Source organism: Bubalus kerabau, chromosome 1 (genome assembly GCF_029407905.1).
Source record: "Bubalus kerabau isolate K-KA32 ecotype Philippines breed swamp buffalo chromosome 1, PCC_UOA_SB_1v2, whole genome shotgun sequence".
Classification (NCBI taxonomy): Eukaryota; Metazoa; Chordata; class Mammalia; order Artiodactyla; family Bovidae; genus Bubalus; species Bubalus kerabau.
In genome coordinates this window covers 156088902-156104579 of record NC_073624.1, presented here as the reverse complement: position 1 = coordinate 156104579, position 15678 = coordinate 156088902, and the positions used below count along the sequence as shown (strand labels likewise).

At 43.6% G+C, this 15678-nt stretch overlaps 1 protein-coding gene across 14 annotated transcripts in view; it reads left to right on the top strand.

The window, feature by feature from the left end:
- KCNMA1 (potassium calcium-activated channel subfamily M alpha 1) overlaps positions 1 to 15678 on the top strand; it is a 771468-nt gene that overhangs the window by 450372 nt on the left and 305418 nt on the right. The window contains exon 6 of one of the 14 annotated variants that reach the window (XM_055536931.1): positions 12560 to 13158. The exons of the other annotated variants lie outside the window; for them this stretch is intronic. Within the exon in view, the coding sequence (XP_055392906.1) occupies positions 12560 to 12663 (104 nt within the window). The 3' untranslated portion in view covers positions 12664 to 13158. Of the gene's footprint in view, positions 1 to 12559; positions 13159 to 15678 lie in introns of those variants that run through there. 14 annotated transcript variants of the gene reach the window in all.

Here is a 15678-nt window from a genome sequence, read left to right as displayed (position 1 = left end):
GTCTGTGTCAGACCTGGCCTTAGGCCTTTCAGTAAACTCTGCTAGAAAATAGAAAACTTTGCCTAAAAAGTAGAAAAATGAGTTAGTGTCCAGTCATGGAACAATTAAAATGATTGAGTATCTGCTTATAAATGTATGCCTGGGCAGTGACTCTCTGTGTCAAAGGTGGTTAAAACAGGACTGTGAAAAAAAAAAAAAGTACAGGTCCTTAAAAACAACAACAACAGGACGAAACACAGTTCCTGTTTGAGACCAAGGTTTCAATTTAGTTTTGGAACCAAAATAAACACGCATGCAGCAACAGCAGGTAGCGCTACCCACTGTATAATTACGGCCGAAATTGCGAGGTCCAGGCTGTCAGGGCAGTGGGAGTTTGGAGGAGAAAGCTCACATGGGCAGAGGAAAGAGAGGAGGCTTCTGCAATGGGCTGGGGCTCAGCTGAGGCTTGTGATGTAGGTGAGATGGGCAGAGTGGGAAGAAGTGAGCATTCTGCAGGGAGAGGCGCTTGCCACGTCAGAGTGGCAGGTGCCCACGCATGGTAAGACCGCCCGAGATAAGAAAGTAGTTTTACAGTTTGCCAGGCATCAGATCAGCCTCATAACCCTGCCAGACAGATGCATTAGCGTCCTATTCTTAATGCAACACATATCTATTATCTTACAGTTGCGTAGGTTAGAAGTCCAAAACAGTCTCTTCAGGGTTGTGCTCCTTTCTGGAAGCTCCAAGGAGGATTCTATTTCCTTGCTTTTTTCAGCTTCCAGAACCAACCCACATTCCTTGTGGTCACTTCTCCATCTTCAGAGCCAGCCACAGAGGGCAGAGTTCTCACAATGCATCTCTCTGATCTCGCTTTCTGTTGTCACATCCCTCTCTGCCTCTCTTTGCTTCCTCGATCTTCGACTTTTAAAGACCTTTATGATTACATTGGAGGGTGATCCAGGATGCTTTCCCATCTCAAAGTCAGCTGATTGACAGCCTTAATTCCCCTGCTACCTAAGTTGCCTTTTGTCATTTAAGTTACCAGATTCACAGGTTCTGAGGATTCACATGAATATTTTTGAGGGGCCATTACACTGCCTTCCCTGATAGCTCAGTTGGTAAAGAATCCACCTGCAGTGTAGGAGACCCTGGTTTGATTCCTGGGTCAGGAAGATCCCTGGAGAAGGGATAGGCTACCCACCCCAGTATTCTTGGGGTTCCCTTGTGGCTCAGCTGGTAAAGAATCTGCCTGCAATGTGGGAGAGTTCGATCCCTGGATTGGAAAGATCCCCTGGAGAAGGGAGAAGAGAACGGCTACCCACTCTAGTATTCTCACCTGGAGAATTCCATGGACTATATAGTCTCTGGGGTCGCAAAGAGTTGGACATGACTGAGCGACTTAACTTTTTCGTTCTGCCTACCGAAAGGGGTATTATTATTATTATTCCCATTTTGCCAAATAGGAACCTGAGGCTCAGAGGGAGTGAGTGACTTGCCCAAAGTCATAGACAGCCAGAAAAATTTAGAGCTGGAACCAGTGCCCTGTTCAGACTGGCCAGTGGCTCTCCATAGTCCGTTGGAGTCCATAAACTCTTGTAGGCATTTAGGGCCCTGTGGGCCCTTGACTCTGCATTTTTTCAGCTTATCATGGGAGGAGACCCTTGGGGAGATCTTGTTTGGAGCTTGAGACTTTCCCCTGCCTGCATTTCTATGTAACACTGGGTCTTTTCTTTCTTTTCTTGGGAACAGATGAATTACCAGATAAATGTGCTTGTTATCATTGTATGTAAGCAAGTTAGAGAGGTCTGGGTTCCCTTTCCTTTGAGGCTGTACTAGTGAAGAAGAACCTATTTAATTTGCATATCCTTTGCTTAAAAGCCCTCTTTCCTTAGATCTCATGTTTTCTTGATTTTGGGGGAGTTTACTTAAGGGTGGAGAGAAATGGAAATGCAGAGTGCCGGATGAGTGAATGAGGCACAATGGCCTGTCACCATTCTTCCTAGGAAAGCCATGTGTTGGGTCAGACACTCTCCCCTTTAGTGGTCAGTCTTCCAGGGGCTTTACTGAAGTGCCAGGAGTCTCTGTATTGTCCATTCACTTTATAATGTGGTCCCAAGGCCCCTCCCTTGCTTGAAGAACCCCACAAAAGGCAAGGTGAAGTTCATATCAGGACCTTCATTGACTACCCTCTGCATTGGGGGAGAGTAATCAAGAATAAAAGCCTTGCCCTCTTGCACTGTTGGTAGGAATGTAAATTGACACAACCACCATGGCGAACAGTATGGAGGTTCCTTAAAACACTAAAAACTAACATCAGTTCAGTTCAGTCGCTCAGTCGTGTCCGACTCTTTGAGACCCCATGGACTGCAGCCTGCCAGGCTTCTCTCCCCATCACCAACTCCTGGCACTTACTCAAACTCATGTCCATCAAGTCGGTGATGCCATCCAACCATCTCATCCTCTGTCGTCCCCTTCTCCTCCTGCCCTCAATCTTTCCTAGAATCACGGTCTTTTCAAATGAGTCAGTTCTTTGCATCAGGTGGCCAAAGTACTGGAGTTTCAGCTTCAGCATCAGTCTTTCCAATGAATATTCAGGACTGATTTCCTTTAGGATTGACTGGTTGGATCTCCTTTCAGTCCAAGGGACTCTCAAGAGTCTTCTTCAACACCACAGTTCAAAAGCATCAATTCTTTGGCATTCCATAAAACTACCATATAACCCAACAATCCCACTGCTGGGCATATACCCTGAGAAAATGATACTTCAAAGAGACACATGTACCTCTGTGTTCATTGTAGCACTATTTACAATAACCAGGACATGGAAGTAACCTAGATGTCCATCACTAGATGAATGGATAAAGAAGTTGTGGTAAATATATGCAATGGACTACTACTGCTGCTAAGTCACTTCAGTCGTGTCCGACTCTGTGTGACCCCACAGAGAGCAGCCCACCAGGCTCCCCCGTCCCTGGGATTCTCCAGGCAAGAACACTGGAGTGGGTTGCCATTTCCTTCTCCAATGCATGAAAGTGAAAAATGGAGTACTACTCAGCCATAAAAAGGAGCAAAATTTGGGTCATTTGTAGTAATGTGGATGAATCTGGAAACTGTCATGCAAACGTAATTCAGAAAGAGAAAAACAAATATATATTAACACACACACATATGTATGTATATGGAATCTTGAGAAATGGTACTGATGAACCTATTTGCAGGGCAGAAATAGAGATGCAGATGTAGAGAAGGGACTTATGGACACAGCAGGGGAAGGAGAGCGTGGGACATATTGAAAGAATAGCATTGGCGTATTTACACTGCCACGTGTAAAACAGATAGCTCGTGGGAAGCTTCTGTATAGCGCAGGGAGCCTAGCCTGGCACTCTATGATGACCTAGAGGGCCTAGAGGGGTAGGATGGGAGAGGGTGGGAGGGAACCTCAAGAGAAAGGGGATATATGTATACTTATGGCTGATTCACGTTGTTGTACAGCTGAAACTAATACAACATTATAAATCAATTATATTCCAATTAAAAAGTATACTCCCTAAAAAATTAAGTCCAAGAACTAAAATATATATATATTTATATATATATATTTTATATATATATATATTTTATATATATATATATATATAAAGAATGAAAGCCTTTGGATGGTTTCACTTTCTAGACTTCGGTAATTTTTAGCGTATTGAAATTTAAAAAACAAAAGCAGAGTGTGATTTTAGACAGGGAGTGGAGGCAGTGCTCGGCACACAGTCCTACCTCCCTGCCTCCCTTCTCCTTAGACTTCCCACCCCGGCCCCACCAGGCTGCATCTGTCTTGCTCATCTTCCCTCACGCCTGCCTCAGGAGTGAGTTTTTCCCTTCCTGTCTGAATGTCATCTCTCTCTCTGCATGAATGCACAGCTCTAACCCCACCTCCTGGGTGAAGCTTTCCCTTTCTCCCAGTTGGAACGAATTCTTCCCTGACCTTTACTTCCTTCATTCTTGTGATTTGTGTTGTAAGAGCTATATAATCAGTCCGTTTTCTCCTCTCAGTTAGAAGTCCAGTCGTATGGATAGTGTGGCAGAGGTCTTGACCATCTTGTTTTGTTTTGGGTTTTTTTTTTTGTCATGTTCCTAGCATCTGGAGCAGTGCCTGACACACAGTTTGTGCTTATTGAATGAATGAGTGAATGGGTGTCTCTTCTTGCACTAATGATAATAATGAATAATGAATTTAATTGCTTAAGAGCAGACACTGGGCTCAGCATTTCATATGCATTATCTCAGTTATTTAATAGCAGTCACGGCAACCCAAAGTCTAGTTTTACAATTTAAAAAGCTATGGTTTGGGGATTAGTTAACTTCTTCAGGTAGTAAACAGTGGATTGAGAACTCAGCCCAGGTCAGTCTGATTCTAAAACCTGTGCTTTTAAAAAAATGACTGCGTGAGTGGCTTGCCAGACCAGCAGGCAGCGTCAGCATTGCCTGAAAACATGTTCGAAACAGATTCTTAGAACCCAACTCAGACCCAATGAATCAAAAACTCCAGCAATGTGTGTTTTATGAGCCCTCCTGGTCATCCTGATGTCCACCCAGTTTTGAGAACCACTGTCCTAGGCTGTGCTGGGAAGGTTCTCATATTCGGTGTCCATCAGAATCCCTGAAGAGCTTTTAAAACTCTCGATGCTCAGGCCAAACCTCCAACAAATTAAATCGGAGGATCTAGGTTAAGGGGCAGCGGTGGCCCAGGCTCAGCACTTTTTTTTTTAACACTCCCCAGTTGCATCTGAAGCACAATAAAGAAACACAGATTCTTAGAACCCAACACAGACCCAACGAATCAAAAACTCTGAGAGATTGCGAGAGATTGCGAGACCCACTTGCATATATATACATGTATGCGTATATATATATAGAAGATATATATATATCTTCTATGACTGTTGAATGGATTCCTCCCTAGAAGAGTGCTTCCTAAGACTCAATGTGCAGATGAGGCACCAGGAGATCTTATTCCAGTGCAGTTTCTAACTCAGGAAGTGCAGGGTGAGATCAGAGACTGCTTTCTGCAGGCTACAGGGGATGCAGATCATGGGGGCCACTCTTAAGTAGCATGGTTTTCCAGTCTAGACCATGCTGTCCAATAGCGTAGCCACTGGCCACATCTGACTATCTATATGTAGACCAATCAAAATTAAAGTAAAAACTCAATTTTTCAGTCATACTAGCCATATTTCAAATACCTGAGAGTTTCACATGGCTAGTGGCTAAGATATTAGCAGAGATATAAAAAGTTTCCATCATCATAGAAATTCTCTTGGACCCCACTGCTCTAGGATGTGAGTCTTGTGACAGAAAGTACTATGAACTTTTTCACTTTTTGTACAGCTGGGACACTCGTGTATGCAGTGCAAGCTTAGCAAATGTTTATTGAAGTTATTTTTAGTGGAAGGATACTAATGGTACAAAGTTTGTATCAAAAAGAAGTAAATAGCTTTCTTAGATGGATGCGAGGGAATTCATTAATATGGTGAATGAAATGAAACCCCACACTAGCCCACCCAAACTGAATTAAATGCACTTAAGGCTTGCGTAGACAAAAAGGTGTAATAGAGGCCCTGGCTCCAGCCCCACCTTTATCTCCAGAACTCTGAACTCTCTTTTGAGCTCTGAAAAGAAAGGACTCTGGTTCCCCCTACAGGACTGTCCTGGAGTTTGCTGGATTAGAGTGAGATAAGTCTGATAGAAGAGGGAAGGGGGGCAAATGAGCTCATGGTCAAGCGGGCAGTGCGTGGTTAGCATAGGGAAGGGCAGGCTGACTTTGCCCTGCCGTAGGGTACCTGGCATCTGATAATTTGACCCAACCACCATGGCCAAGGGGGTTCCAGGTCACAGTGCCCAAGGTCTGGAAGAAAGGGCCTTTGAGAGTCCCCAGAGGCCACCTACTCCAAAACTGAGATTGCTGGACTTTTATCTCCTACATCTAGAGTCTCTAAAGCTCAGAGCCTTAGAAGTAAACTCTTCCCTGTAGTCAGTGGTTTTATTTAAAATAATAATAATAAAGAAAATTAGAAGTTTTTGTTTTTTTTTAGTTTCTCTTTTTGGGGTCAGATGTGTTTTGGGAGCGGAGAGAGATTGAAAGAGAAGGGGGGAGAAAGAGAACATGCTTTAAAAGAGAGTTCTTCTGTAACCAGAGTAGAGATGGATATATTCATATTATACATTTATATTATACATATTATCTGTGTACGTACATGTATGTATGTCATGTACATATAGATCATTATCTCAGGTAGTAATCCAGATGATGCTGTGAAATAGGTCATTTTATAAAGGGGGAAACCAAGGCATGGAGAGATTCAGTAACTTGCCGAAAGCCACAGAGTGGTAAGTGACAGTGACTTTGGACCTGGACAATCTACCTTCAAGGTCCATGTTTCTTAATAATGTACTATGCTCGAGATATAAGTGTATGTGACAATGATAGTTATCTTAAAAATTTTCCTAGCAGTCTTGTCCAATAAGATCGAAGACTAAATGCAGCTTCCTCCTTGCTCCAGGCCCCTGACAAAAGGCAGAAAGACTCCCTATCAGTACTGCATTGGTTCTCCCAGGTGGGAAAGGAAATTGAGAAGCAAAGTAACTCATTCCATTCTTTGGAAAAATTGAGTTAAGGATAATTTCTGTAACATACCAGCTTCCAAAGTACTTTTTTAAACTTTTTTTTTTTACTTCCAAAGTACTCATCCCCCTCTTCTGAGCTTCTTGCTTTATTCCATATGAGTACCCTGATGCTGCTAAGTCGCTTCAGTCATGTCTGACTCTGTGCGACCCCATAGACAGCAGCCCATGAGGCTCCCCCATCCCTGGGATTCTCCAGGAAAGAACACTGGAGTGGGTTGCCATTTCCATCTCCAATGCATGAAAGGGAAAAGTGAAAGTGAAGTCGCTCAGTCGTGTCCGACTCTTAGCGACCCCATGGACTACAGCCCACCAGGCCCTCCATCCATGGGATTTTCCAGGCAAGAGTACTGGAGTGGGGTAGTAAAAATAACCCATGTTATTGCTGTTGGTGCTATGGTGGTACTGCTCAATCATGTCTGACTCTTTGTGACCCCGTGGACTGTAGCCACCATCCAGGCTCCTCTGTCCATGGGATTTTCCAGGCAAGAATACTGGAATGGGTTTCCATTTCCTACTCCAGGGGATCTTTCTGACCCAGAGATTGAGCCCAAGTCTCCTGCATCTCCTGCATTGCAGGCAGATTCTTCACCACGGCGCTACCTGCTGTTAGTCCATCTTGAATGGACCATCATGTTAGAGATTATGGGCTCTACTCTTTGCCTGAGCTTTTATTTTGTGGGGTGGAGGAAGCCTCAGTGGCACCATGCATCTCGGCAATGGCATTGAGACTGAATTGCTGTTGTGGGCCAAGAGAAATGAACTTATTAAGTTCTATTCCTGTGACTGGGCTCTGAAAAAGGCAGCCCCAGCAAAGTGGAATGATAAAAGTTTAGATTTTTTTTAAGGAAGCTTTGCTGTCCCAGTAGCTGCTATAGCTGTAGAGAGATTATTCCCCTGTAGGAGATTTCCAATTGTGCTTCCTTGATATTGCTTTGTCAGGGACATGCTTTAAATAAGATGCCCTCTGTAGGTAGCAGGGATTCTAAATCCTCTCTGACTTGTACAGCTCTGTGATGTGCCAAATTGGAAATAACATTCTAAAATGAATGTCTTCCAGGAACAAATTCAGCAGTAGGTTTCCATCGATGCCAAACACTCTCCAGATGGCTGTACTTCATCTGGGGTATTATTGGAACAGTCTCCCCAAGCAACCTAAATCTCTAGGACTGGACGGATATTTACCTTCCCATCATCTTAAAAGAAAAATAGATGCCTCGATTCTTTTCGATGAGATCAAGGGCCCCTGATGGACTGACCTGGCTAGCTGATCCAGTAGGGAGAAAAGAAGCATTGGGAAGCAGCGCTGAGACATTTGTGCACTTATTCACCTGAATACCTACTGAGTGCAACTCATTCCTAGAGTGGCCCACAGATGGGGAGAACGTAGCTCTGCCTTAAAAATGTTGATAATTTAACTGGATGGGTACTTTATAAGGAAGAATGAACGTTAAATGTATAAGCGTTTGGAGGAGGAACAGAGGGTAGAAAGTTGGCCATCCCAGCCCAAAGTAGATCCCAGGTATCTAAAAAGTAAGCATATTCCTCTAGAGCGGTATTGGTTAGCACCTCACTTGGGAATTCTTTAGAAGTGAACGTTCTAGGGCCCATACCCAAACCTATAGATTCTTTGGGTGGGTTGGGGGGCTGAGGAATTTGGTTTAATGAATTATCCAGGTGATTTTAATACATGTTGAACTGTATATTAGATACACTAATATATTAGTGTACATGAGTGTATATTCTAGTAAACTTGGCAATGTACATGAGAATTGCCTGGGAACTTTGAGACTCCTCCGCTATTGCCAAGCCAGGCTGTACTTCAGACCAAGTGTGAATGGCTGGAGTAGAACTCAGCCATTGTAATGCTTTAGAGTTCCCTGGTTAATTCCAGTGTTCAGCCAGGTTTGAGAAGCCCTCCACAGGAGTGGTAATCAGAAACATACCTGGATGCCTGAAAAACTTAGAAAACAAGAACAAGTACATGTGATCCCCTTCCCAGATCTATTGAGTCAGAGTCTTTGGTCATGATGAAGAATAGTTGCCTTGGAACACTGACATGACATTTTCTGGATATTAATAGATCAGTGGTCCTCAAACTTTGGCGTGCATCAGAATCACCTGGAGAGATGGTTAAAACACAGATTGCCGGGCCCCATTCCCAGAGTTCTGATTCAGTGTATCTGGGTTGGGACCTGAGAGTGTGCCTCACTCACAAGTTCAAGAGGAATGGCTGATCCTATTAGTCTGGGGTCACACCCTGAGGGGCTTCCCTGGTGACTCAATGGTAAAGAATCCACCTGTAATTCAAGAGATGCAAATCAAGAGATTCCTCGGAGAAGGCAATGGCACCCCACTCCAGTACCCTTGCCTGGAAAATCCCATGGATGGAGGAGCCTGGTGGGCTGCAGTCCGTGGGGTCGCGAAGAGTCGGACACAACTGAGCGACTTCACTTTTACTTTTCACTTTCATGCATTGGAGAAGGCAATGGCAACCCACTCCAGTGTTCTTGCCTGGAGAATCCCAGGGATGGGGTAGCCTCATGGGCTGCCGTCTATGGGGTCGCATAGAGTCAGACATGACTGAAGAGACTTAGCAGCAACAGCAGGTTCCATTCGTGGGTTAGGAAGATCCCCTAGAAGAGGGCATGGCAACCTGCTCCAGCATTCTTGCCTGGAGAATCCCATGGACAGAGGAGCCTGATGGACTATAGACCATAGGGTCTCAAAGAGTTGGACACAACTGAGCGACTGAGCACGCACACACACACACACACACGCACACCCTGAGAGCCCCTAGTCCAGCCTAGTATGAGACTGAACTTGACGTCTGGTATTGGCTGATCTGCCAGTTTCCAGGATTCTTGTATTCTGGTAAACCTTACTATTTTTATGTACCAAAGTATCAGTTTCTTTATTGTTGCAATCCCTTATTTTAGTATGTTTTTGAATTAAAATCAGAATCATTTATATCATGAGATATACCCAGCATATTATAGTCCACATTATAATTTCAGCTTGAACAGAGGGGCCCTCTCTAGAAAGATCTCTGATCTTTCATGTGTAACTCTGTGCTAAGATATTTCAGGTCCTGGGTTACTGGTGAGATGAGGACCTTTGTTTGTGTTTATTAGTCACTCGTATTTCCCCCAGAGCCAGTTTGGGTTAATATCTCTTCCTAGACTCCCTTGAACTGGCGTAGAGTTGGCTCATTAAGGAACATAGAAAGAGGATGTATTGGAGATTTGGAAAGAAGAGGTGGTGAGAGAGATCCCAGGTTCATTTCTCATCCTTTCCCTCAAGCCTGTCCTCTCCTTCTGGGATACAGTGGCTCAGCTCCCTTCTCCAGGGAAGGATTCTGTTAGGGCCTGACTCTCCTCACACTCCAGGGTGATTTATTTTAGCATATATTCTCTCCCAGTCATCCTACCTGGATATACTAAGATGCCCGGGCCTAAACTTTGGCCTCCTGGCGAAAGTTAAGGGCAGATGATGGGTGATGAGTAGAGCTTCATTTTTAATGAAACACATTGTATTGCTAGAAATAAATGCCAAATACCAGCATGACACCGCTTTGCTCCCATATGACAATGACTAAATTCAACTTCTGTCTTCCCAGATGAAAATTTAGCAACCTACCCCACAAAGGGTACTGTTCACTTCATTATTTCCTGGGTGGATTGAAAAACAGCCTCCTGGACAGACTAGGGGCACAGCAAACTTTTCCTTTTTGTAAAAATTCAGTCTTGCAGTCTTTGACCCTTATATTCTTATCCATCCTCCCTTTCCACTCCTGTTGTCTGCCTCCCTATGAATTTCTCCCCTCTTTTCTCCAACCAGAACTACTGAGTGCCACCCCCACACCAGTGACAGATACATCTCATCCCTATGACTTAGGTAGTCTGCCTATCTAGCTGTCCTCTCTAAACATTTGCCTGAACTCATCCAGTTATGATCTGGCCTCTTCTAAAACCATTAACATCTGAATCTTGAATGGGCCATCTTCTGATATTGGCTGTGTTTTTATAAGGAATATTATAAGTCCTCACTTATGAAACTAGATCAGGAATCGACAAATCTGGCTTGCTGCCTGTTGTAAATAAAGTTTTATTAAAACACAGCCACACCCATTCATTCACATATTGTCTTTGGCAATAAAAGACTAATGGCGCACAAAGTCTAAACAATTTACTACCTGGATTTTTACAGAAAGCTTGTGATCTGACCCCTCTAGATCAGCAGCCGCATTTTATACTCTTGTACATTCCTCTAAAGTTCTCGTGCAGTTTTGCACACAGTAAACTACTAATAAATTTTGATAAACTAGGCATGAACTTTCCTCTGATATCAGTTAGTGATGTTTCAGTAATGATGTGAAATTTTACTTTTGCTGTTGCTATTTTCATTAGAGGTACCACGTATTATGTATCAGGTAAAAGCCCCAAGCTCTTTCTGCACCTGTCTCATTTCATCCTCTTAACAGCCCTATGAGGAAGAAGAACCTGGACCTGAGGGAGGTGCACCATCTCCTTAGCATTATGACTTCTGCAAGTGATACAGTAAGGGTTTGAACTCAGGGCTTTGTGATCTCAGAACCCGAGCTTTTAATTACTACTAGGTCATCACTGTTCTGGCTTCCCAGGTGGCGCAGTGGTAAAGAATCTGTCTGCCAATGCAGGAAAGGCAAGAGACACGGAGTTTGACCCCTGGACAGGGAAGATAACCTAGAGTAGGAAATGGCAACCACTTCAGTATTCTTGCCTGGAAAATTCCAGAGGAACCTGGTGGGCTGCAGTGCATAGCTGCAAAGAGTCGGACATGACTGAGTGATGGAGTGCACGTGCATGCGCCCCCCCCCCAACACGCACTCAATCTCAGTTCAGTACTAACCCTTATATTTGATGAGAGATGGAAATCTTCAAAAACCCATTCAGGGAGATGAGGCTCATAAGCAAAACTGGCATGTGGTAGAAAGAGAACCAGGAGCAGGTAGGTAGTGACCCTAAAAGCCAGCACCTTCTTAGATTTTGTTCACTGGGCTCTTCACTTGCCTTATGGTAATCTCAGCCCTAGTTAAGAAACTATTATATTGGCCCTTGTTTTATTATTTTTATTTTCACTTATCCACTCAACAAACCTTAAAACAACTGTGATGTGTTGCTGTGTTGGCCTTGGAGTTTATACTGAGTAAATTGTCTTTCCCCTAAGGTGGGAAAGACAAGTCCATGAAGCCCAGCTTGTAAACCCAAATGTTTACAGAAACAGGAAGATGACAGATGAGTGAAGCCTGCCAGGTGAAGAAGGTCTCTAGCTGCGGAGTGAATACTCCTCTTGGAAGCATAGCTGCTGATTCTTTGACTGATTCTTGATGTATTGACACCTTCCCGTGTCCAGTGGCAACTTCTCCCCTCCCCCTACCCCTCTCTGCGCCCCCTCCCCCCCTTCCTCCTTCCCCTCCTCCTCTTGCCCATCCCCCTTCCTCCTTTCCCCTCCTCTTCCTCTGGATCAATTATTTTTGACCACAGCGACTTGCATTTTAGAAACTGATATAGGCTATTTCTCTGCTTGGGACACAAGGAATTGTGGTGTCTTCTTTGTTCAAAATGGTCTTCTTAGACTTTATTCCTTTTTACGACATGTCTTGACCTGTATCATTACAAAGCCTATGACGTGGTGTCACTGACCAGGTTATAGCAGATTCACAACTAAATATTCTTAAGATGGTGGGTGAACATCTTAGGTAGCTTAAGACATCATAACTTGACTTTGCAAACCGAGTCAGAAATCCTTTCCCAAATGTTATGGCTATTGGAGCAATGTGTACATTGTTTGCAGACCTCTTATTCTGAGTTTTTGTTTTTTTTTTAGTTCATCTTAGGTGATAACGCATTTGCTTCTCTCCTGTTAGGCAAAGCACTTCTAGTCTGGTGGAGAGGAAGGGACTGCAAACACAAAGGGACCTGTGAGAAATGCAGATGCCACACACTTTTCCCTGCGCTCACCTGCCCATAGGGTCTGTCCTTTCAGGAACTCAGAGGCTCTCTGCAGCCCTTCATTCAGCACCACCGCCTTTTCCAGGCCGCTGTTCTGCAGATTTGCTGTGCAGTGCTGCCACCTAGTGAGGGAAAGTAGGAATGGACGCCACAGGAGCTGCTGTCCTCAGACTCGGCTCTTTCCTGAATCCTGGTTAACTAACCTTGGCTGAAATGAGGTGTTACGTTATTAATGCCGAAAAGATAATCCATTCCTCAGAGGGTCTCTATACTACGTGGAGAGCCCCCAAAAGATGACTGTCCGTGCAATAGCTAGGGTTTTGAGAAGGCAGCTTATGTATTTAGGCTAAGCATATGCTACAACCAGTCACCTTAAAAAACCAAATCTCCAGGGCAGGTCAAGAAGAGGAATTCTAGCCTGATTCCAGAGTGAATATCTTACCTGTTTCACTAAAGTGAAGGACCATCTTCAGTTGTCTATATAATCTTGTTTGGCCCAGGAGGATATTTTCCTCCCATCTTTTGACTGAGTTGGTTTGGGATTTGAAAGAAATATTGAAATGATCTGTCACTTTCCTTTTTGTACATCAAGCTGCTAGCTTCCAAAAATGAAAGATTCTGAATATACATGTTTGTCAAACCTAAACAGAAATAGAAACTTTATTAATAAACTTGAGTGTAGTCATAATACATATACTTTAATATAGCAGCATTGAAACAGAACTGCAGCGTTGAAATGAGACGCCGCTGTGTTAGTAACTATTATTATTTCATTCTTTCCTCCTGGGAGGTGACTTGGCAGAATATTACCATTGATTACCATCGGGTGGGTTTCATAGGTCATTTCTATAAAAGATAATAGAGCTTTTCATATAATGTGCTTTTGGTCCTCTAGTAGATGCAGAATAATATGAAAAGAGACTGAAAAAATGGTGAATTTTTTTTATCGTGAGCTGCCTCAACTCATTTCAGGGAAGAGAAAGTTTGTTTTGTTTTTTTCTCCTGTTATGACATTTATATCATTTCTGTTGACTCTCTAGCTAGACTTTATCTCAGCCAAGTTGAAAAATATATATATTTTAGATGGAAAAAAAAAAGATGGGAAGAAACCATAAAGGAGTGAGGGCTACAACAGAAAGAAAAGCAGAACTCTGGTTGCCCTCTTGCCTTATGAAAAGTTTAGAGTTTTCAAGGGGGAAATGCATTGGAGCAGTTGGCCGTTTTATTCCAGGGCTAACAGGAATCCTGGGAGCTTTGTGGTTGGTGAAGGGGCACTTCAGTTATCTGGCTCTGTCTGCTGTCGAAGGAGATAGTTCACAGGACAAGAAACACAAGTACCCATGGATGGAAATCTCCTTTTGACCAAACCACTTCCATAGGATGTAGGTAGCAGAGGAAAACAACAGCTTCCAGTGGGAAAAGAGCTCTGGAGTCATCCTGGAATTAGGTTTTCAGAGCCCCATAGGTTCCGGTATCTTGTAAAAACAATCACCAGCGTGTGTGTGTGTGTGTCCAGGAGGACAAGCAGGGGCAGATTCATGTATGTTTGGGTGTGTTTTAAAATAGCTGCCCGTGTCAAAGTTGCAATCTAAAAATGTGTGTGGAAAGAAAATCTTTGTGATTCCTAGCTCTCATGGGCCAGTTTATGAAGCCCATGTCATCTCTCTTCTCTGCTGGTGTGTGTTCAGCCTGGCCACCCTTTATGCTGAAGACCTTGAGCAGACCTTGGCTGAAACCTCAAGGTCTACTCCCTGTTCTCTGTCAGCAGTGATCTGTGGAATGGATTGGTGTGGGCCGCGTCGCCTTGGGCAGAGTTCATGTGTCATTCAGGAGACGATGCATCAGGCTGCAGAGGCAGACGGAGGCTGCCTTATGTCCATGGAAATGAGTGAATCAGAAAGCCAGATGGGGGCTGGCTCTCAGGATGGAGGAATCACAGAGAGCAAAGCCAGAGGGACGTAGGAACAACATGTCCTTTATTGTACATATGAGAAAACTGAGGCCCAGGGATGCCAAGGAATTTGCCCACGTTTCTTCTCCTAATTAGTTAGTTCTTCCCTGTATTCAGCACTGACGCCTGCGTGCCTCTCAGGGGTCAGGCTTTGTTCTCCGCACTGGGGTTATGAAGAGTGTCACACAAGGAGCAGAAGCTTGTCACAAGTCAGTCTGTAAGCGAAACTTGATTGTGAACCAAGAGTCTAGAGGCAGAAAAAGGGGGAAAGGAGAAAAAGAGATCCACGTTGGTGTTGTACAGTTTGGGCACTGATTTGAAAATCTGTAATGATGACAGTAACTATCAGTATATAATGGTAAGTGAGCCTGCGTGCCTTTTCTTAGCACCCATCAGATTTGTCATCACAATGGTGCTTGTAAGGTTATTTCTTAGTCTCTATCCTGCTCCAGACCCAGACCATGCATCCCACCATGCAGGTACCTTTTTTTGGCCCTATTTTTTTTTATCCCTAGAACCCTCCAAAACACTTGCTAATGATAATGATCCAGCTCTAGTTAGAACAATTTTAAGTGCACTAAAAAGTTCCATTTCAGAGAATATCCATGGAATTAGTAATTTGTACATATTCACTGATATTGTTCCTTCTTGGGTCTAAAATTCCTAACAGTGAAACAATAATTACCCCAAAGGGAAGAACACTTTTCTTTCTCTATTCCACCAAGGATTCTTTGTTCAGACTAAATTTAAAGACTTTTATGTGTCAGAAACCCAAAAGGATGAGGGCTGGAAAATGGAGATGAATAAATCATGTTTCCCACTGAACCAGGAATCAAGTTCCCTACTCAACCAGCCTAGAGGAGGAGCCTAACATAAGAAGCTAATTACCATACCATGTGCTATGCTGTAGTAAGACTGTACACAGTCTTGCATCTGGGTCACCTATACACATGTTAGAGAACGGAATGATTAATTTAGGGAAGGTAATATTCATTAAGTAAACAATAAAATAGTAAGGCTGCCCAAGTTCCATTCTATAAGATAAGGATCAGCAAACTCCTATAAAGAGTCAGATGCTAAATG